The following is a 23,704-nucleotide window of genomic DNA, read 5'->3' as shown; positions in this document are numbered from 1 at the left end:
AATAAGTCATATTTTGTAATAAGTCACGTCATGTAATAAGTCACATCATGTAATAAGTCACGTCATGTAATAAGTCACATTATGTGTTAAGTCACATCATGTAATTAGTCGCGTCGGGTAATAAGTCACATCATGTAATAAGTCACTTCATGTCATAAGTCACGTCATGTCATAGGTTACATCATGTAATTAGTCGCGTCGGTAATAAGTCACATCATGTAATAAGTCACGTCGTGTAATAAGTCACATCATGTAATAAGTCACATCATGTAATAAGTCACGTCATGTAATAAGTCACATTTTGTAATAAGTCACATCATGTAATAAGTCACGTCATGTAATAAGTCACATCTGTGTTAAGTCACATCATGTAATAAGTCACGTCATGCAATAAGTCACATTATGTGTTAAGTCACATCATGTAATGTCGCGTCGGGTAATAAGTCACGTCATGTAATAAGTCACGTCATGTGTTAAGTCACATCATGTGTTAAGTCACATCATGTAATTAGTCACGTCATGTAATAAGTCACGTCATGTAATAAGTCACATCATGTGTTAAGTCACATCATGTAATAAGTCACGTCAGGTAATAAGTCACGTCATGTAATAAGTCACGTCATGTAATAAGTCACGTCAGGTAATAAGTCACATTTTGTAATAGGTCACGTCATGTAATAAGTCACGTCATGTAACAAGTCACGTCATGTAATAAGTCACATCATGTGTTAAGTCACATCATGTAATAAGTCACGTCATGTAATAAGTCACATCATGTAATAAGTCACGTCATGTAATAAGTCACATCATGTAATAAGTCGCGTCGGGTAATAAGTCACATCATGTAATAAGTCACGTCATGTAATAAGTCACGTCATGTAATAAGTCACGTCATGTCATAAGTTACATCATGTAATAAGTCACGTAGTGTAATAAGTCACATCATGTAATAAGTCACGTCATGTAATAAGTCACGTCAGCTAATAAGTCACATTTTGTAATAAGTCACATTTTGTAATAAGTGACATCATGTAATAAGTCACGTCATGTAATAAGTCACAGTATGTGTTAAGTCACATCATGTAATGTCGCGTCGGGGTAATAAGTCACGTCATGTAATAAGTCACGTCATGTGTTAAGTCACATCATGTAATAAGTCACGTCATGTAATAAGTCACGTCATGTAATAAGTCACATCATGTGTTAAGTCACATCATGTCATAAGTCACGTCATGTAATAAGTCACGTCAGGAAATAAGTCACATTTTGTAATAAGTCACGTCATGTAATAAGTCACATCATGTGTTAAGTCACATCATGTAATAAGTCACGTCATGTAATAAGTCACGTCATGTAATAGGTCACGTCATGTAATTAGTCACGTCGGGTAATAAGTCACATCATGTAATAAGTCACGTCATGTAATAAGTCACATCATGTGTTAAGTCACATCATGTCATAAGTCACGTCATGTAATAAGTCACGTCAGGTAATAAGTCACATTTTGTAATAAGTCACGTCATGTAATAAGTCACATCATGTGTTAAGTCACATCATGTAATAAGTCACGTCATGTAATAAGTCACGTCATGTAATAGGTCACGTCATGTAATTAGTCACGTCGGGTAATAAGTCACATCATGTAATAAGTCACGTCATGTAATAAGTCACGTCATGTAATAAGTCACATCATGTGTTAAGTCACATCATGTAATAAGTCACGTCATGTAATAAGTCACGTCATGTAATAAGTCACATCATGTGTTAAGTCACATCATGTAATAAGTCACGTCATGTGATAAGTCACGTCATGTAATAAGTCACGTCAGGCAATAAGTCATATTTTGTAATAAGTCACGTCATGTAATAAGTCACATTGTGTTAAGTCACATCATGAAATAAGTCAAGTCATGTATTAAGTCACATCATGTGTTAAGTCACATCATGTAATAAGTCACGTCATGTAATAAGTCACGTCAGGTAATAAGTCACATTTTGTAATAAGTCACATTATGTGTTAAGTCACATGTAATTAGTCGCGTCGGGTAATAAGTCACGTCATGTAATAAGTCACATTATGTGTTAAGTCACATCATGTAATGTCGCGTCGGGTAATAAGTCACATCATGTAATAAGTCACGTCATGTAATAAGTCACATCATGTAATAAGTCTCGTCATGTAATAAGTCACGTCAGGTAATAAGTCACATTTTGTAATAAGTCACATCATGTAATAAGTCACATCATGTAATAAGTCACATTATGTGTTAAGTCACATCATGTAATGTCGCGTCGGGTAATAAGTCACGTCATGTAATAAGTCACATTATGTGTCAAGTCAGGTCTTGTAATAAGTCACGTCAGGTAATAAGTCACGTCATGTAATAAGTCACGTCAGATAATATGTCGCGTCATGTAATAAGTCGCGTCATGTAATAAGTCACGTCAGGTAATAAGTCACATTTTGTAATAAGTCACGTCAGGCAATAAGTCACATCATGTGATAAGTCACGTCATGTAATAAGTCATATTTTGTAATAAGTCACGTCATGTAATAAGTCACATTATGTGTTAAGTCACATCATGTAATAAGTCACGTTATGTGTTAAGTCACATCATGTAATTAGTCGCGTCGGGTAATAAGTCACGTCATGTAATAAGTCACATTATGTGTTAAGTCACATCATGTAATGTCGCGTCGGGTAATAAGTCACGTCAGGTAATATGTCACATTTTGTAATAAGTCACGTCATGTGATAAGTCACATTATGTGTTAAGTCACATCATGTAATAAGTCACGTCAGGTAATAAGTCACATTTTGTAATAAGTCACATCATGTGTTAAATCACGTCATGTAATAAGTCACATCATGTAATAAGTCACATTATGTGTTAAGTCACATCCTGTAATAAGTCACGTCATGTAATAAGTCACATTATGTGTTAAGTCACATCCTGTAATAAGTCACGTCATGTAATAAGTCACGGCATGTAATAAGTCACGTCATGTAATAACATAACATAATTAACATAATGTTCGCTGCATTTTGTGATAACCTATTACATAATGCACTGGTTACGTCAAATCCCACGATGACATCATCAAACGTCTTGTTTTGTTCACAACCTGAAGATCTTGAAGGAAGCAAAACATTTAACAAACTGGACTCAGACAATTTGGACACTTTCACCTTAAAAATAAGTCAAAACGATGAATCGTTTATCAAAATAATTGGTGATTAATGAAGTAGATGGCAACTAATTAATGAATGGACTGATGGTTGCAGCTCTAGTTATGTACTGCAGGTGTCAGAATTCAACCCATGATGTAATAACTCACCAAAGTCAACTTTTACCGTCACTTTACTTTACGGATGTTTTTTCACTGGAAGGTTCAGACAGAAAGTAAACACATCAACACAGCAGCTCTGCTGTTATTTCATAATGCGTTGCATCCTTAAATATTCATCATGAAAAGTTGTAACCGCCGCTGTAACGCAAAAGGTTATTTCAAAATGCAGGAAAAAGGTGTTTCAGGAAGGTGATGACGGGAAGTGTAGCAGCAACATCACGTCCCTGCAGGAACAAGCGGGGATGGTCAGCGTGGCCTTCAGAGGCTCAGCGATACCGACATTTCAAGACAACAGCGAGTAGCCACCAAGCATGTGTTAGCGCAGCCCGGATCCTCCAGACGGACCGGAACCGGAACCTTCCCGAACGGCGCTTCCAGCACACCGTCCTCTCGGTTGGTTGACGGGGATCGAGCACCTTGAACCCGATCTGGTTCCACTGCGGTTCCCACATCGTGAGACCGCGCTACTTCCTGTCTCATGAGCCGTGCTACTTCCTGTTTCCTGTGTCAGCGAGGAGAAGGAGAACAGAACAACGCGGACGGACCGATCCGGACGATGACGACATTTCCTCAACAACGTGATCTACATTCTACTCACGACGCCATGATGGATTATCAAAGCACACAGACATTATCGATACACAATCCACATATTACTGTTTATAGTGCAAGCGACTACTTACAATATCATTTTCATAGCTTTGTTGAAACTTAAAGGGATACTCCAGCTCTGCATGCTAACTGTGTTAGCTTAGTGCATGGCTGCAGGTGGGATCAGCTAGCCTAGCTCCTGTGAGAGTCGGGAATACACCTTCCAGCGTCTCCGAAGCGTTTGAGTTATTAAAGCAAAGCGTCTTGCGTCTTGGTGACAAGTTGAAATAAATACATAAAGACAGGATCTTAGTTTTAAATGCAGCTACATTCCAAAGTACTATAAATTATAACTACAATAAATAAGCAAATTTCCCCCAAAAAGCCAGAGTGTCCCTCTAACGCAGCTTAGGCAACGTGGAAGCATCGTTTTCTACCAGTGGTTCTTGGTTAAATAGTTGTTGCTCTTGTTTATCACAGATGATGGTGTTACTGAAGACGTGTGCGCTCACGTGGAAGCAACATCGCAAACCGGCGTCTTCCTCCACAGGAAGCTCGCAGGCGCTGGAGGTGCTGGAGGTCCGGGTGGAGGTCCGGGTGGAGGTCCGGGCGCCACACCGCACGGCCCCATGTCCTATCAAGTCCTTCGTCAGAGAGATGGTTGCTTCCTGTGAACGCACAGTTCGGATCCCCGGGGGCCACGCCGGCCCCTCAGGCCACGTGGTGGCCCCCGTCGGTTCCCCGGGCCCCGGGTCGTTTGGCGCTTTCGTTGGCGTTAGCCGCCAGGGGACCTCCGCGGGGACCCGGGGTCCTGCCGGGGGGCTTCCTCTCCCGCGGCGAAGCTCGGGTTTGGCTGAGGGAGGGCGAGGCCAGGACACCGGCCCGGATGCCGCTCGGCTCCACGATGGTGTTGATCACTATGGCAACACAGAAAGGACACGAAGAGTCAATCTCGTCAACCGTTGGTATCAGATAAAACAGGAAGTGACGTTTCGGATCCCGTCCAAACTCCATTTACCTTCCAGCTGCCGCTGGACTCTCCTCAGCTCCTTCAGGATGGAGGTAATTTCCTGTCGCAGAGAAACTCAAGTCAGTTCGATCTACAAAATGTCCGCCGGGTCCTTCACCGGCCCCAGTAAAAGCTCTGGATGTCACCACATTTTTAACATCAAATTAAACTAAATGTCTGAGTTACACAGAACTGTTTCTCCCAAATGACAGGCGACAGTCTTTGGACTGATTATTTTCTCGAGTCATCGATGATTTGTTTTGTCTATAAAATGTCAGAAAATGCTGAAAAGTGTTGATCACAGTTTCCCAAATCCCACAGCGACGCCCTCAAACGTCTTGTTTTGTCCACAACCCAGAGATATTCAGTTTCATGTCATACAGGACTAAAGAAAGCACAACATTCACATTTAACAAACTAGAATCAGAGAATTTGAAACGACTCAAAACGATGAATCGGTTTTCAAAATAGTGGGAGATGAATGCGATAGTTGCCAACAAATCGATCAACCGACTAATGGCTGCAGCCCTAGTGTCAACATCATTTTAGGGCGTTTCTTTTGGATGTGGTGCATGTTCCTGCACCTTATTGGAGGTTTTCAGGAGTGGGACTTCGTTCTCGGCGTTGATCTTGGCCTCGATCTCTTCCCAGACCTCCACCTTGTTGTGGAACAGGACCCTGCACACGGCGTGACACAGCCTCAGCCCCCAGGTTCACCACAGTAAAGTCAGTGCTAACGCTCATGCTACTATGTGTGAACGGTACTGCTCATGACCTGAGCACCGTGTTGGTGCTGCAGCAGTAAACTATGTGTGGGTTACGGGAGGTTCCTCACTTCATCTTCTCCGCCAGTTGTTCCGTGTTCTCCCGGATGGCCTGTGACAGCTGGGACACGGGGTTCAACATCAGGTTGTCCAGAATCACCTGAAGGAACCAACAGGGAAACAGTCAGAACCCAGGAAGCAGAGAGCGGGTCACAAGCATCATCCTTAAGCTCTTCCCAGCACACTAAAACTAACGGCACCGGTTCACCACGGCAGCCGTCGATAGCTTCCTACTGTCACACTGAGGGTTAAAGAAACGGGACAGTGACCTCTTGGCGGTTCCACGGACGGCGCTGAGTAGAGCCGGGCTCTGCCTCATTCATGTTTGCGTCCAAGTCCAAGACAGCGGTACGACCTGGCGGAACCTTCTGGTAGTTTAAACTGGCCTCAGGGATATGTTGGACCAACTGGAAAGAGAGTAGAGTCACAACAGGCCTGAATGTTTGAGGGGAAACCACAGCGACCCTGACTGTCCATAGGGAAACTGTTTAGACTTGGCTAGCGAGGTCAGAACTGGGCTAATGATGTGCAAGCCTACTGGTTATCCTGGGCTAGTCCGAACTGAGCTAGCGAGTAAAGTGAAGTCCAAACACAGTAGTTATACTGGGGCTAGTGAGGTCAGAACAGTGGTTATACTGGGCTAGTGAGGTCAGAACAGTGGTTATACTGGGTTAGTGAGGTCAGAACAGTGGTTATCCTGGGTTAGCGAGGTCAGAACAGTGGTTATACTGGGCTAGTGGCCAGTCAGAGCCGTGCTGTATGAAGACATGCACCCAGGTCAACATGCAGTTTTCATGGTGGAGAGTATCGTATGCAGTGAGTTTTAGTATAGCTGGGATACGGCCAATACCGAAAGGGAACGCCCAAACATGCTTCTGTGTCTCAGATTCTGCAAATATACGTAGTTAATGGGCACTAGAGGGCGCCGTGCTTTTGACCAAACCACAACGTATAGGGAACAGAAGAACTGTTTTTCTGATGTTTTGAAGATCCATCTGTGTGTTTTAGTTCCTGTTTGGCGTCTCCTTCCCTGATCAACCAATCAGAATGTTGATGCTCAGCATTTTACTGGAGATTTTGGAGGTGTGGTGGTATGATTACCCAGAAACCTCTGCTCTGCGTCCTTACACAAAGCCGTTCACATGTGCGTTGGCAGAAGCATGTTTCAGGTGTGAAGATTTCAACAGTTTCAGGCCCAAAGGAACTTCACGAGCTCCGTGAACTTCACGAGCTCCGTGAACTTCACGAGCTCCGTGAACTTCACGAGCTCCGTGAACTTCACGAGCTCCGTGAACTCCATGAACTCCGTGAACTCCATGAACTCCATGAACTCCGGTTCATTCATGGTCCAGGACCAACTGTTGTTAAACCCTTCCTCTCAGAGCTCTGCAGAGTGGAGACGTGGACTTGGTTTGCATCGGGCCGTCTTGGTTTGAGGATTAAAAAAACCTTCACAACCCAACATTTCAAGCCTTGGACGAGCGTGAGACTTCAGATCAACGACCCAATTCAACTGTTTGGTTGTAATCTCCCACTCGGATTACCTTCTCCAAAACAAAATGGAAACCATTAAAACCTCGAGCCACTACTTCATACAGTGCAGTACCATATATAATCCAAGACGTATCGTTCCCTGTTGCATAAAATCGGCCCAGATCACATATGCACACCACGCCCATGCAACATAACCACGCCCACATCCCACGCTATAACAACCCAGTGAGGCAGGAGTGCTGGGTGACATAGGGAGGGGGAGATGAAGGGCAGAGGTGGGGATCCAATCAGAGGTCAGCGAGACCGATGAGTCATAGACACCTTAGATGGCGGACCCCCCCGACAGTATGGAAATGGCCGCTGTGCAGGAGAGCAGAGAAATGATGAGATTCACCTGGAACCAGGACGTTAATGACAGCAACGAGGAAGACGGATCCTTTCTAAGCACAAGGCTTGATAAAGAGGACATGTCTAAAGCGCTTTTCTGGAAAGTAAATCATGTTAATAAGATGTTTTCAGGAAGTTCTCTGACAGAGGGGACCCCCAGAGAAGCAGAGCTACAACTGCTACATCCCCCTCCTGAAGCTACTTTACACTGAATCCAACAGCGGTTCTAACTGTCGGGCCCCCAAGGGTCCACTGGAGGGCACGGTGGTGTGTCTAACGGAAGAGAACACTTTGCTCAGTTGGACATTTACCATTTAGACGGTTTATTTAGATGAGTTTTCATGCTTTATAAATGGTAGATATGAAGCAGAATGCAGAAAGGCAGCTTGCTAAATGGATTCATAATGTGTGTATTTTAACAAATGATCTGATAACACGTTGGAGGCCTGTGGTGCTCGGACCCAGGTTGGAAACCATTCTGTGTGTGTGTGTGTGTGTGTGTATGGGCATGCTGCCCACCTCTTCCCGGGCAGAGATGGTGGAGGCAGGCGTGGTGGGTGTGGAGGCAGGGGAGGTGGCGGCGCCCCCTGCTGGAGGGTCTCCATCCCCCGCCACGTCGTGGATCTCCCGGGCCAGGATGGCCAGGTCCTTGGCCAGGTCGTGGCTCAGCCTGCTCAACAAAACACACAGAACACACAACATACAACACCATGGATAAAGATGAATAATATACAGTAGTATGGCACCAGAAACACTTTGCACTCTGTTATTATTCATATTAATATCTTGGTGCTGTACTTTGCGATCTCTGCGCTGTGCGTGGTCCAGTTCTGGTACGGATCCACCTCATTCTGGACCTCATCCTCCTCCGTCTCCACGGAGACGGACTTTGAGCGGGACGCGGCTGTCCTCTGTCCGCGGGCGTGCTGGGTGGAGGCGGCGGGGTGGGCGGGGCGTTTGGTTTTGGAGGAGCCGGGGCTGGTCTCGTACTCTTCATCGGAGGAAGAGGAGTAGTCGGCGCCCTTCTGCCTGCGACGGGCGCCTGGCATAGAATGATACAAGAAACCTGGTTCATCCTGGTTCCAAATCACTGCTGCACACACCCATCCTGTCGGCCATTAGTGGAATTTAAAACTACATCCCTCCCTACATGGTACAGTGTGAGACGGACCACCACAACATGTGTGTTCATATCCAGAATGTAATGTCTAACTATGATGGACTCTGAACAGTGCAAGAAGAGCATTGGTCAAGCACTGGTTTGAGGACAAACTCTCGTACGGTGATATGGAGCTGATGACTGGCACTACCAACCTGCTCCAGGGTATTTTGCCCCACTGGGCCTGGTTCTGCTCAGAGGCTGTTTCGCTGGAGTTCCAGACCCTCTGGAAGCCGCCTGCCTGGCGTCGCCCACCGACGTCTTCCTGGTCGGGACGACGGACTCTGCGGTGCGACCGGAGAGAGCGCTCCGCCCGGCGGAGGGGGCCTCGCTGTCGCTGGGGGCCGTGAAGGAGCCGGTTCTCTTCCTGGGCATAGCCAGGATGTCCAGCCTGGACAGCTTCTTCCCCTCCGAGGACGCTTTGGACGGCGCCGCGGCGATGTCTGAGTTCTGGGAGCCGCGATCCGTCTCGGTGCCTTCGTTATCGGACGCCTCGCCAAGACGAGCTCGACGCAGCATGGACGCCCGGGTCGGGCGTGGTGCAGAGAGGCTGTTGGAGCGCATCAGCACCTGCTGCGCTGCCGTCTTGGCGGTCTTTCCGTCGTCTTCTTTCTGGAGGGGGGCGACCGGTTTCTTGCTGCGGCTTGATGTGCGAGGAACGGCCTCGTGGTCAGAGGACACGGTTTCGGTCCAGTGCTGTCCCGAGCCTTCCGACAGGTCCAGAGAGCCGCGGTTTCCCCCGCTGCGACGCATCTGGAAGCGCTTGGTGGCCTCCGCCTTCCCGGGCGCGTCACCCCCCGCTTGGCCCCGCCTCTTCTCGGACAGCCTCTCCCGGGCAGTGAGTTGTCGCCCCTTCTCCTGGATGGACGGACTGGAGGACGACTTCTCCTTCTGGAGGCTGCTAATGGCCGGGCGCTTCTTGGTGGCAGAGGTGAGCGCTGTGTTTTTGTTGCTGACCTGGCTGACCGTGCTCGCCGTGTCCACGTCGGATTCCCCCGACAGCGAGTCGTCCACGTGGCTCGAAGAACCTCCTTTCTTTGAGCTGCGACCCGAACCGGAGGAATGGAACCTGCTGTCCAGAGAGGAGAGCGTCCCCTCCGGGTCCTTCAGGAAGGGCTGCATGTCCTGGACGACCTCCCGTCTCTGCTCCAGGTCCCGGATGGACGGGTGGCTGGAGATGTGAGGGAGCTTCTTCATCTGCGCTGCCTCGCTGGGTCGCTCCTTTGTGAAGCTCTCCTGCCTGACCAAGGCTCCGCCTCCATCTCTGGTGGGGACCGAGTCCTTGTCCTGCGTCTGGAGGTTAGGGGCGGAGCTGTTTGGCTTCACGCCCGTCCTTCGTGGTTCGTGGCCACTGAGGTGTCGGATCAGAACGGTGGTGGGAGGAGTTTTGGCTGGAGGTTCTCTGCCCCTCTCAGGCAGCCCCGGGCTCCGGGCCTGGTCCTGTTTGCCCGGACCATCTTCAGAACCGATGTAGAAGGAGGTGGATTTGGCAGAAGGAGACACCTTGTCATGACCCCCGACCGGAGGTCCAACATCTCCAGGAGACGAAACTGCAGCATAAGCTCCGACCCATGCCCGGTTCTCCTTAGCCCGCTCCCGGACCAATCCGTCATCGGAGCGACTAGCGTCGCTCAGGCTGTCCGGGTCCACGTCGTCCTGAACCCCCAGCAGCTGGGTACTTTCCTGCGGGCGGGACAGACTGGAGGCTCGGTTCAGGGCTTCCTGATCCGGATGAGGATCGTGGCGGATTAGGATGCTGGGCGTGGAGCCGTCCAACTTGTCCCCTTTGGGAACTTGGGGTAAAAGCCTCTTGGTCCGAGAGCTGTGGCTGGACTCCGACTCAGAGTCATAGCTGTGACTCGCCAGCGATCGGCTCATTAAGTGCAAATCTACAAAAAAAAGACCCAATAAAATGAGGCATTAATGCATTAAATTATCCGGGGCCCTGACCTCTGACCTTTCCGGATTATTTCACTAACTCACCCTCTAGAGCTTCAACTTGTGGTGGAGTCGAACCGGCCTCTGCGTAGCCATCTGCCAGGCTGGCCCAACGGGAAACCCATTTGGGTCCCTCCAGAGCTGCAGCAGAAGGAACCTGGTGCACAAACCGGTGTCAGCTCAACAAAATGAACAGGAGACACATCACTGGCACTTGGATGAAAACATGGCAAATAAAACAAAATGTCATCGATGAAGCAAATGAGAAACACAGGAAATAAACGAAATGGAAGACGTGCATTGGAAATGGGGCATGCTATGGAGTTCATCCTGTTTTCATAGTTCAAACTGGACCCTGCTGCGGTCTTTTACCTGCACGGGGCCTGTTGTGGTGCCACTGACGGCGCCCGGATTAAAACCATGCACTGGATCCACAAGGCTAGCATCGCTAGCCAGGCTAGTCTGCTCATCCTTGCCATCATGTATTACAGGCCTATAAACTCCTGCGTTTACACCACTATACTCTGGAGAATCCAGGACACCGAACACCTGTCGGGGTACAGAGCATGCGGGAAAGAGGAGCGGGAGGAAGGGAGGAGAGACGAAGGTCAGGAGGCATCGTGCATCCCTAAAGCAAGTTTTCTCTCTCTCTCTCTCTCTCTCTCTCCCTCAAGAGTAAACACACTAAACCGGGTAATACTTCTCTCATAGGGTTTGAAACGCTGACAGATTTGGACAATTTTGGAATTGACATTCTTTATTACACAGCTCAGTGGAAAAATTGATTCTGATTGGTAAATAGCAGCACTCGGCGGTCAGTTATTTCTGAATAATGAACCCTGTCTGTTCTCCTCCTGGTTTCACGTCCCTCCTGTCACGCGCCCACGTGCTAATGCTAACACCAGCTGGCGGCGCCATCTAGTGACACTACATAGAAGCTACAATGGAAGAGACAACATCGATATCAAAAGGCCAACGTGCCATTCAGCATGACTCATTTCACAATTCATGTAAAGATTTAACATTAATAACGGTAAATAGTTTGTCACACAGCAGGGATGCAACGGTACAGTGGGCTCACGGTTTGTATGCATCACGGTTTTGGGGTCATGGTAACCTCTACGGTTTCACTATCTTTACATTTAAGGAAAAAATGAGACTCGGTTCCTTCAGAGGTTCGTTCATCGACAAGCCACACTCTACAAGCGTCTGAAGAGAAGTTTAGTAGTTAGAGAGGGACACGCCCATCCCAGGGCTGTGTTGCCACTGGACACTGGATTGATTCCCTCTTTACTACTTTCTATGTCCTTTCATCTTGTTTCTATGGAAGAGGCTGCGTTGCCATGCAGTTGAATTTAAATAATAAATTCCACTACTCACACAAAAATATAAAGATGCTTGGCGGCTCCACCTGACTGACGTGGTGGGTGGAGCTGCAACAAGCTGGACAGGGTGGTGGGTGGAGCTGCAACAGTGGATTCAATAGGAAGCAGCACTTACTGCACCCGTACGCTGCAGCAACTCTACTGTCATACCCTAATACCAGGCTTCACCTGTGGGTATCGAACCCTAGGGGGCGTAACGAGCGCTTCCATAACATACTGTGTACCGTTGTATCCCTATCATACAGTAGTAGTAGCAGTAGTAGTAGTAATGGTAGTAATAGTGGTAGTGGTAGTAATAGTAGTAGTAGTAGTAGTAGTGCTGGTAATAGTGGCCTTAGTGGTAGTAATAGTAGTAGTGGTAGTAGCTGTAGTAGTATTAATAGTAGTAGTAGTAGTAATAGTAGTAGTAGTAGTAGTAGTGGTAGTAATAGCAAAAGTAGTAGTAGTAACAACAGTAGTGGTAGTAGCGTAGTCGGAGTAGTGGTAGTAGTAGTAGCAGCAGCAATAGTAGTTGTGTAGTAGTAGCAGTAGTGGTAGTGTAGTAGTAGTAGTAGTAGCATTAGTGTAGGAGTAACAGTAGTAGAATAGTAGTAGTAGTAGTAGCAGTAGTAGTAGTGTAGTAGCAGTAGTGAAGTAGTAGTAGCAGTAGTGTAGTAGTAGAGTAGTAGTGGTAGTTGTATAGTAGTAGTAGAATAGTTGTGTAGTAGTTGTAGTATTAGTAGATGTGTAGTAGTAGTAGTAGTGCTGCATTGTGCCTATGTTTCTTTTATTCTTTTTGTTTATGTTATTTCTTTTAAAAGGTGGTGGTGGTGGTGGTGGTGGTGGTGTTCATTTATTCTGTATAATAAGTGGGATCATGTGCAGCCAGACGGTCGTTATCACGTCCTAACGCCTTGAGGGTGAGACCTGATCACCGGGGCTGTCACGGATCAGACTAGAACCACAAGGATCGGAGTGGCCCCGGGGGGCCTCTGGGAGCTGACCTGGTCGATCATGTTGCGGGCCTCCTCCACCTCCTGGTCCTGGGACTCCGTCTCGATGGTGTAGGTTCCCGCGTCGCTGAGGCTGTCGTCCTCCTCGTTCCTCCCGGATCTCTGCGAGGCCCTGGGGTCCACCGTGCGGACCCCCAGCGGCACCGCGGGGGACATCGGGGGTCCCGAGGCGCGGATGGGAGAGGCGGTGCGGAGCTGCGCGGCGAGGATTCGGCGGGACGGCGCGGGGGCCGTAAGGGGGGGATGGGAGACGGGCCGAAGGGGGGAGGCAGGGCGGGAGACGGAGGAGGGGGCCGGGAGGGAATGTTGGGGGGAGGGAATGTCGACGGTGACCATGACGGGCGGAGCCGACATCGGGGGAGGGGACGTCTGGTCCCCGGTGGGGGGCGGAGCTCCCTTCAGGAACTCGGCGGTGAAGTCCTGCACCAGCTGCGACTTCTTCCCCACGCTGCCGAACGGCCGGATGACGGCGCCGGGGGAGGAGCGACAGGAAGCCGCCTCCCCCTCTGTCTTCTCCCTCTTCAGGGAGCCGGAGCGCTGGGGGCCGTGGCCCCCGGGGCCTTGGCTCTTCAGCGGTACCGTCACCTGCTGCGTGGGCGGGATATGGGCGTGCATGGACGCCGGTCTCTCGCCCCCTTTCCGCCGCTCCAGCTTTGCTTTGAGGGTGGAGTAGGAGTCGGCGTGGGCGGGGCTATGGGTGAAGGACTGTGAGCGCTTCTTGCGCGGGTTGTCGTCGAAGAACTCGATGATGAAGGCCTGCTGGCCGGGCGGGGGCTCGCAGGGCGGGGGGCTGCGGGACAGGGGCCGTTCGGGGGCCACGGGTGAAGCCGGGGCGGGTCCGGAGTACTGCGAGCCGATCGGCTGACCCGACTGGACGGCGTGATGGGACCTCCCCGATTGGACCGTTTGATCCGACCGCCCCGATTGGACCGTCCGATCCGACCGCCCCGATTGGACCGTCCGATCCGACCGTCCCGATTGGACCGTCCGATCCGACCGCCCCGATTGGACCGTCCGATCCGACCGCCCCGATTGGACTGTCTGCTGCGACAGCTCGGACTGCTCTGATTGGACGGACTGGTGGGATTTACTCCTCCCCTTCAGAACCGGGTCCTCAGAGTCACTTTGGGTCCCGTCTTCGTGGTGATGACCTAGAAACAGAAAAAAAAAGGTGAAATCCTTTCTGTTTTGCGTCAGTCTGACCACGCCCGTCTTCAAACCACAGGTATGAAGAACATTTTCGTTCAAACTGAAGCTGCCACGCGGACAAAAACATTCGTTACTCGTTCAGCTGAGTGAAAACAAGCGACTGCTCCTCCATTTTCTATTGGACAAAACAGGAAGTTCAACTGGATGAATATTGCAGTTTTATTGAACTTTGACCTCTGACCTTTGAGGGTCTTGATGTTCACAGCGAGGTCGCTCTTGGTGCTGTAAACGTCCTCGCAGGTCGGCCGTCTCCTCATCATGGTGACGTCGCTCTGCACCAGCCAATCCGCCACCTTGCTCTGGGCCGCCATCAGCTCCGCCGCCGCCGCCGCGGGCGCCTTACGCTGCCGCGACGAGAACTTGGTCACGTGATCCTTGATCTTGATCTTCCCCGGCGTGTGGTCGTCGAACTCGATGGTGAAGGAGGCGTGGCTCTGGACCACGGGGGGCGTGGGCGTGGGAGGGGAGGGCGGGGCCCGGGCGACGGGCGGGGCCACGTCCGTGTCCTTGGTGGGGATCTCGTGGAGCTCGGCCCCTCTGGGCGGCGGCTGGAAGTCCTTGGTGGGGATCTCGAAGTAACTGGGCTCCCGGTTGAACGGGAAGACGGACAGAGAACCGTTGACCTCGGCGTCCAGGGCGTCTTTCTGCAGCTCTGCAGGGAGACAGGTTCACTGCACTGATTTTCATATTTCTATTCAAATGAAGTCTTCACTCCATCACTGTGACGGTGGTTTTCCTGCTCCTCACACTGTCTGAACCGTTTGAGACGGAATACAGATTTAAAATCATCTCACAATCAATTCAATTCAACAAGGTTTTATTCACAGATCTGCGCTCGTTATGAAGAAATAACTGATTGTTGTTATTGGCCAATCAGAGTAGAGCGTTCCACAGAGCTGTGTCACAAAAATAAAAATAATTAATAATTAAAAAAATAAAATAAAAAAAAAATACAAAATAATAAATATTATTATGAATAATAATTATCATCTCCACGGAGTGAATATTAGAGTATAACAGACCTGGGGGAGGACAGTCCCTGCGGCCCACTTCCTCCTCCCCCCACCAAGATGGCTGACCATACAGAGGGGTGGGGCCGGGCATCGGAGCCTCTGTGAGAGAGAGACACTTAGTGGTGAGGGCTGAACTGTAAGTCAGACAGACAGACAGACAGACAGACAGACAGACGTCTCACCCTGGTTCTGAGTCTTGTTGCGCTCCATCTTGTCCAGTCGGCTCTTGTCCTCCACCTCTGTTCTCTCTCTCTTCTCATCCGTCACCTTCACCCCCATCTGCAGCTGGCTGGTGTACTTCTCATGCTGGACCAGCAGGGGGCGTGTGACAGTGACACGTCAGTCAGCTTGTATCACATCATGTCACAAAGGACGTGTTTTGTATTATTCATCATCTCATCTGGACGATAGAAGTCACTTTCCCCCAAAACCTCCATGTTCCGTCATGAAGACCTGAGAAACCCGCCCACACAGCGCTACTCCGTCAGCACGGTGCTACTCCCTGGTGGTCGCCCTTTGACTGGCACTGCTCAGTCAACCAGTGCTGGTGCAGCACCACCCTTTCCCCCGTGAATTAACAAGGTTACATGACGGTTTGTCTCCATCACAACAAACACACAACACTGCAAATGAAGCCTTCAGGGGTCAACTCCCTGCTGCGCACACACACACACACACACACACACACACACACACACACACACACACACACACACACACACACACACACACACCTTCAGAGCCTCCTCCGGCACCCGGTGCTGGCTCTTCTCCAGAACGTAGACGTGAGGATGTGAAGGTGGAGTCAAGGTCAAAGGGCAACGTGCGCGCTGGGGAAAGCACTTCATCGTGATGACACGCTTGTTGTGCAGCGGTGACATCACCACCTCGTCGCATTAACGCCAGAAAATAAATCTGCATATTTGGGTCAGACGGCACGAGGGGAAGGATATCGTATCCAAAACGCACGACGTCAGACAGTTTGAGGGCGATGTAGCTCTGCTCCGGGATCCGCAGGTCGTTCACGAAGGTCTGAGGAGACAGATAAACAAACAAACACATAAACAAACAAACACCAAACAAATGAACACAACAAACACAAAGAAACACAAACAAACAAACACACAAATAAACACAACACAAACAAACAAAAAAACACAAACACAAACAAACAAAGAAACAAAAAACACAAACAAACACAAACAAACAAACAAACACAAACAAAAAACACACACGCACACAGCCACGTGGTGGCAGGAGCGTCGCGGCTCCAGAAGGTGGTCGGGTCGATTTGATCATGATCAATTATTTCTTTGTTTATTGAAAAAAAATGTTTATCTTTTCATTTTTTCCCTTCAACCTTTATGCGTCTGGAGCAGCATAACACAAACACTGAAGGCTGATGAAGAACAGCTCCTTTAGCTCCAGGTCATCTGCTTCAACAATAACTACCATTATGATGTGAGGAATTTTACACAACAGCAGTAAAAATATCTTAAAATCCTGTCAAAGAATCAGCAAAATTACAATAATACACAGTAAACGACTTGGGTTTCTCAAATTTATTCTACAAGATGACATTTTAGAACATGTTTTTCCATTTCTCATCTTAAATTATAATGTCAAATATATATGATCAAATATTAGATCAAATTGTGTTTGACAACATTTTGTCTATTTAATCATGATGCTGAAAGATGACGAGCACTAAAATAAAAACACCAGCTCCATGTCAAGCGCAAATTATTCCCACTGTGTCGCCATCACCATGGCAGCACAGCAACACACTCCAATAAACGAAATTATTTTCAGATCAGCTGAGGATCAGATTTCTTAAAACAAGGAATTAACAAAATGGATAAGAATGATCGAATAGTTTTATAAAACACAACGTTAAACATAATAAACAATCAATAGCAACAAGTCAAAACCTTTCAAAAATACTTTTTAGATTTGAGAGAAAGTCTGAGAGCGATGTGGGTGCAGTGTGGGAGCGGTGTGGGTGCAGTGTGGGTGCAGTGTGGGAGCAGTGTGGGTGCAGTGTGGGAGCAGTGTGGGTGCAGTGTGGGTGCTTTTCAGTCCCAGAAATATAGCTATGACATAGTCAAGGAAGCAAGGAGACATGGATGGTGTGGGTGCAGTGTGGGAGCAGTGTGGGTGCAGTCAGGGTGCAGTGTGGGAGCGGTGTGGGAGTGTTGAGGGAGCGGTGTGGGAGCGGTGTGGGTGCAGTGTGGGTGCAGTGTGGGAGCGGTGCGGGTGCAGTGTGGGAGCGGTGTATGTGCAGTGTGGGAGCGGTGTGGGTGCAGTGTGGGTGCAGTGTGGGAGCAGTGTGGGAGCAGTGTGGGTGCAGTGTGGGTGCAGTGTGGGTGCAGTGTGGGAGCAGTGTGGGAGCAGTGTGGGTGCTTTTCAGTCCCAGAAATATAGCTAGGACATAGTCAAGGAAGCAAGGAGACGTGGATGGTGTGGGTGCAGTGTGGGAGCAGTGTGGGTGCAGTCAGGGTGCAGTGTGGGAGCGGTGTGGGTGCAGTGTGCGTGCAGTGTGGGTGCAGTGTGGAAGCAGTGTGGGTGCAGTGTGGGAGCAGTGTTGGTACAGTGTGGGTGTAGTGTGGGTGCAGTGTGGGTGCAGTGTGGGTGCAGTGTGGGTGCAGTGTGGGAGCAGTGTGGGTACAGTGTGGGTGCAGTGTGGGAGCAGTGTGGGTGCAGTGTGGGAGCTTTTCAGTCCCAGGAATATAGCTAGGACATAGTCAAGGAAGCAAGGAGACGTGGATGGTGTGGGTGCAGTGTGGGAGAGTTGTGGGTGCAGTGTGGGAGCGGTGTGGGAGCTGTGGGAGTGTTGTGGGTGCAGTGTGGGAGCATTGAGGGAGCGTTGAGGGAGTGGTGTGGGTGCAGTGTGGGAGAGTTGTGGTTGCAGTGTGGGAGAGTTGTGGTTGCAGTGTGGGTGCAGTGTGGGAGCATTGAGGGTGCGGTGTGGGTGCAGTGTGGGAGCATGGAGGGTGCGGTGTGGGTGCAGTGTGGGAGCAGTGTGGGAGGGGTGGGAGCGTTGTGTGTACAGTGTGGGTGCTTTTCAGTCCCAGAGATATAGCTAGGACAGTCAAGGAAGCAAGGAGACAGTCTATGAAGCAGGGAGATGATCTAGGAGACGGTCTGGAAACTAGGAGACAACTCTCAGAGAAGGTCTAGGAACCAGAAAACCAGTTTTGGTATGAGGAGACATTCTAGGAGAAAATCCAGGAGCTAGAAGATTGTGTAGGAGACAGTCTAGGGAGCTAGGAGACAGTCTAGGGAGCTAGGAGACAGTCTAGGGAGCGCGCTCAGGGCTCCAGCCAGCTCACCCTGTGACACCAGCTTTCGAAGGTTCCTTCAGGGATTTGCACATGGGTTTTGTGGTGGAATTAGCCTTTATCTGTGAAGGTGTAGCAGGTGGTGTGACAGTCCTGGTCTTACCCCGTTGAGGCTTCCCAGGTCCTTGACCAGGTGCTGGTCCGTGGCCGGGTTGTAGTTGATGACGGCATGTTGTTTGTCCACGCTGCGGGACTGAGCACACACATTAACCCTTCATTCAACAAAAACATCCCAGCCCGCCAACAAGGCAGAAAACTGCTGTGACATCAGCGTGTCGTGAGGAGTGTCACACTGTGCAGAGCATTCTGAATGTAAACAACAATGTAAACAACAATGTAAACAACAACAAATGTTCATCTGTGAGTCACAAGAGAGTCTCCGAACGGAACGGCCAGAAAAACACGAGCAGCCAATCAGCTCCATTATCTAAGTACTGTGTGGGGTACTAGGTTAGTACTGTAGTACTGGGTTAGTACTGTTGTACTAGGTTAGTACTGTAGTACTGCATTAGTACTGTAGTACTAGGTTAGTACTGTAGTACTAGGTTAGTACTGTAGTACTGGGTTAGTACTGTTTGAGGTCCCTGTACCACGTGTGTACCAGACATGAGACGGAGAGAGAGAGACAGATCACACATCTAACATGACAGTATTTTCAAGGTCATTACATGAAATAGGTCACAGAGAGTGCCATGCTAGTCACTGTCAGCAGTCACTCGTGGTTCGGTAGTAGCAGGGTGTGTGGTGGTAGCGGAATGTGGCGGAAGCAGGGTGTGTGGCGGTAGCAGGGTGTGGTGGTAGCAGGTTGTGGTGGTAGCAGGTTGTGGTGGTAGCAGGGTGTGTGGTGGTAGCAGGGTGTGGCGGTAGCAGTGTGTGTGGCGGTAGCAGGGTGTGGCGGTAGCAGTGTGTGTGGCGGTAGCGGTGTGTGTGGCGGTAGCGGTGTGTGTGGTGGTAGCAGGGTGTGTGGTGGTAGCAGGGTGTGGCGGTAGCAGGGTGTGTGGTGGTAGCAGGGTGTGGCTGTAGCAGGGTGTGTGGTGGTAGCAGGGTGTGGCGGTAGCAGGGTGTGTGGTGGTAGCAGGGTGTGGCGGTAGCGGTGTGTGTGGTGGTAGCAGGGTGTGTGGTGGTAGCAGGGTGTGGTGGTAGCAGGGTGTGTGGTGGTAGCAGGGTGTGGCGGTAGCAGGGTGTGTGGTGGTAGCAGGGTGTGGCGGTAGCAGGGTGTGTGGTGGTAGCAGGGTGTGGCGGTAGCAGTGTGTGTGGCGGTAGCGGTGTGTGTGGCGGTAGCGGTGTGTGTGGTGGTAGCGGTGTGTGTGGCGGTAGCAGGGTGTGTGGTGGTAGCAGGGTGTGTTGGTAGCAGGGTGTGTGGCGGTAGCGGTGTGTGTGGCGGTAGCGGGGTGTGTGGTGGAAGCAGGGTGTGGCGGTAGCAGGTTGTGGTGGTAGCGGGGTGTGTGGTGGGAGCAGGATGTGGTGGTAGCAGGGTGTGGTGGTAGCAGTGTGTGTGGCGGTAGCAGGGTGTGGGGGTAGCAGGGTGTGGCGGTAGCGGGGTGTGTGGTGGTAGCAGGGTGTGGTGGTAGCAGGGTGTGGCGGTAGCGGTGTGTGTGGTGGTAGCAGGGTGTGGTGGTAGCAGGGTGTGGTGGTAGCAGGGGTGTGGCGGTAGCAGGTTGTGGTGGTAGCGGGGTGTGTGGTGGGAGCAGGGTGTGGCGGTAGCAGGGTGTGTGGTGGTAGCAGGGTGTGGCGGTAGCAGTGTGTGTGGCGGTAGCAGGGTGTGTGGTGGTAGCAGGGTGTGGCGGTAGCAGGGTGTGTGGTGGTAGCAGGGTGTGGCGGTAGCAGTGTGTGTGGCGGTAGCGGTGTGTGTGGTGGTAGCAGGGTGTGGCGGTAGCAGGGTGTGGCGGTAGCAGTGTGTGTGGCGGTAGCAGGGTGTGGTGGTAGCAGGGTGTGGCGGTAGCAGTGTGTGTGGCGGTAGCGGTGTGTGTGGTGGTAGCAGGGTGTGGTGGTAGCAGGGTGTGGTGGTAGCAGTGTGTGTGGCGGTAGCAGGGTGTGGTGGTAGCAGGGTGTGTGGCGGTAGCGGTGTGTGTGGCGGTAGCGGGGTGTGTGGTGGAAGCAGGGTGTGGCGGTAGCAGGTTGTGGTGGTAGCGGGGTGTGTGGTGGGAGCAGGATGTGGTGGTAGCAGGGTGTGGTGGTAGCAGTGTGTGTGGCGGTAGCAGGGTGTGGGGGTAGCAGGGTGTGGCGGTAGCGGGGTGTGTGGTGGTAGCAGGGTGTGGTGGTAGCAGGGTGTGGCGGTAGCGGTGTGTGTGGTGGTAGCAGGGTGTGGTGGTAGCAGGGTGTGGTGGTAGCAGGGGTGTGGCGGTAGCAGGTTGTGGTGGTAGCGGGGTGTGTGGTGGGAGCAGGGTGTGGCGGTAGCAGGGTGTGTGGTGGTAGCAGGGTGTGGCGGTAGCAGTGTGTGTGGCGGTAGCAGGGTGTGTGGTGGTAGCAGGGTGTGGCGGTAGCAGGGTGTGTGGTGGTAGCAGGGTGTGTGGCGGTAGCGGTGTGTGTGGTGGTAGCAGGGTGTGGCGGTAGCAGGGTGTGGCGGTAGCAGGGTGTGTGGCGGTAGCAGGGTGTGGTGGTAGCAGGGTGTGGCGGTAGCAGTGTGTGTGGCGGTAGCGGTGTGTGTGGTGGTAGCAGGGTGTGGTGGTAGCAGGGTGTGGCGGTAGCAGTGTGTGTGGCGGTAGCGGTGTGTGTGGTGGTAGCAGGGTGTGGTGGTAGCAGGGTGTGGTGGTAGCAGTGTGTGTGGCGGTAGCAGGGTGTGGTGGTAGCAGGGTGTGGTGGTAGCAGTGTGTGTGGCGGTAGCAGGGTGTGGGGGTAGCAGGGTGTGGCGGTAGCGGTGTGTGTGGTGGTAGCAGGGTGTGGTGGTGGCAGGGTGTGGCGGTAGCAGGGTGTGTGGTGGTAGCAGGGTGTGTGGCGGTAGCAGGGTGTGTGGCGGTAGCGGTGTGTGTGGCGGTAGCGGGGTGTGTGGTGGAAGCAGGGTGTGGCGGTAGCAGGGGTGTGGCGGTAGCAGGTTGGTGTGGTAGCGGGGTGTGTGGTGGTAGCAGGGTGTGGTGGTAGCAGGGTGTGGCGGTAGCAGGGTGTAGCAGGGTGTGGCGGTAGCAGGGTGTGGTGGTAGCAGGGTGTGGTGGTAGCAGGGTGTGGCGGTAGCGGGGGGTGGCGGTAGCAGGGTGTGTGGCGGTAGCAGTGTGTGTGGCGGTAGCAGGGTGTGGCGGTAGCAGGGTGTGTGGCGGTAGCAGGGTGTGGCGGTAGCAGTGTGTGTGGCGGTAGCAGGGTGTGGCGGTAGCAGGGTGTGTGGCGGTAGCAGGGTGTGGCGGTAGCAGGTTGTGGTGGTAGCAGGGTGTGTGGCGGTAGCAGGGTGTGGCGGTAGCAGGGTGTGTGGCGGTAGCAGGGTGTGTGGCGGTAGCAGGGTGTGGCGGTAGCAGTGTGTGTGGCGGTAGCAGGGTGTGGCGGTAGCAGGGTGTGTGGCGGTAGCAGGGTGTGGCGGTAGCAGGTTGTGGTGGTAGCAGGGTGTGTGGCGGTAGCAGGGTGTGGCGGTAGCAGGGTGTGGCATAGCGGGGTGTGGTGGTAGCGGGGTGTGGTGGTAGCGGGGTGTGGTGGTAGCGGGGTGTGGTGGTAGCGGGGTGTGGTGGTAGCGGGGTGTGGTGGTAGCGGGGTGTGGCGGATGTTCATGTGCTGTTGTAGTATTTAGGGAAAGCATCCTTCTAGAACCCTGCAGCCCGGTCCGGTACCAGAACCTCTCCACCCTCCAGTCTCCACCCTCCAGCGTCTCACCTGCAGCATCAGTTCACAGTCCTCGCGGCCCACGAAGATCAGCTCCTTGGGGAGACGGTGCCTCGTCCCCGAGCTGCTCACCAGGAACCAGGACGTCACGCTCATGTTGACAGAGCGGCTGCAGCGCCCCAGAGCATCCTGGGGACGAGGGGGACGAGGGGGACGAGGGGGACGAGGGGGACGAGGGGGACGCAGTACTTCATCATAACAGTGGAATAAGAGCTGAGTCGGCTGTCAGTCTGTACTATACTATGTATTATACAATGTACTATACTACTGTACTATACTACTGTATACAATGTACTATACTGTACTATAATATGTACTTTATTATAATATGTACTATACTATAATATGTATTGTACTATACTATAATATGTACTATACAATGTGCTATACTATGTACTATACTACTGTATACAATGTACTATACTACTGTACTATACTACTGTATACAATGTACTATACTGTACTATAATATGTACTATACTATAATATGTATTGTACTATACTATAATATGTACTATACAATGTGCTATACTATGTACTATACTACTGTATACAATGTACTATACTACTGTACTATACTACTGTATACAATGTACTATACTGTACTATAATATGTACTTTACTATAATATGTACTATACTATAATATGTATTGTACTATACTATAATATGTACTATACAATGTACTATACTATGTACTATACTACTGTATACAATGTACTATACTACTGTATACAATGTACTATACCGTACTATAATATGTACTATACTATAATATGTATTGTACTATACTATAATATGTACTATACAATGTACTATACTATGTACTATACTCCTGTATACAATGTACTATACTACTGCATACAATGTACTATACCGTACTATAATATGTACTATACTATAATATGTATTGTACTATACTATAATATGTACTATACTATACTATACTATAATATGTACTGTGCTATGTATTATGTAGATCTTGTGGAGTACAGGCTACACTACATTATTAATATTGTGTACAGTGAGGGTGGAGGACCACAGCAGGTGAAGCAATCCCATCATGCATTGCTGCACATCCACTCGCAGGAAGTCACACAAACAACCTGACCTACTGTGGAGACAGGATGATGGAGGGAAGGTGGAGGACAGGGAAAGACAGGGTGATGGAGGGAAGGTGGAGGAGGGACAGAGAAAGACATAATGATGG

At 50.5% G+C, this 23,704-nt stretch overlaps 1 protein-coding gene across 1 annotated transcript; it reads right to left on the bottom strand.

Annotated features, from left to right (window-relative positions):
* Positions 1 to 4,654: 4,654 nt before the first annotated feature.
* Positions 4,655 to 22,591, bottom strand: cep170bb (centrosomal protein 170Bb; the record flags this gene model as incomplete). Its single annotated transcript, XM_080023974.1, has 17 exons — positions 4,655 to 4,860; positions 4,962 to 5,013; positions 5,537 to 5,630; positions 5,788 to 5,876; positions 6,046 to 6,183; positions 8,177 to 8,327; positions 8,456 to 8,699; positions 8,972 to 10,705; positions 10,800 to 10,911; positions 11,127 to 11,303; positions 13,123 to 14,282; positions 14,522 to 14,992; positions 15,536 to 15,659; positions 16,088 to 16,141; positions 16,302 to 16,385; positions 18,798 to 18,887; positions 22,487 to 22,591. 17 exons carry the CDS (start codon positions 22,589 to 22,591, stop codon positions 4,655 to 4,657), a joined length of 5,085 nt encoding a protein of 1,694 aa, XP_079880100.1.
* Between the last annotated feature and the right edge of the window lie 1,113 nt (positions 22,592 to 23,704).

Source organism: Zeus faber (genome assembly GCF_960531495.2).
Source record: "Zeus faber genome assembly, chromosome: 2".
Taxonomy (NCBI): domain Eukaryota; kingdom Metazoa; phylum Chordata; class Actinopteri; order Zeiformes; family Zeidae; genus Zeus; species Zeus faber.
The sequence above is the reverse complement of the archived record's forward strand: the minus strand, read 5'-3'. Positions and strand labels throughout refer to the sequence as shown.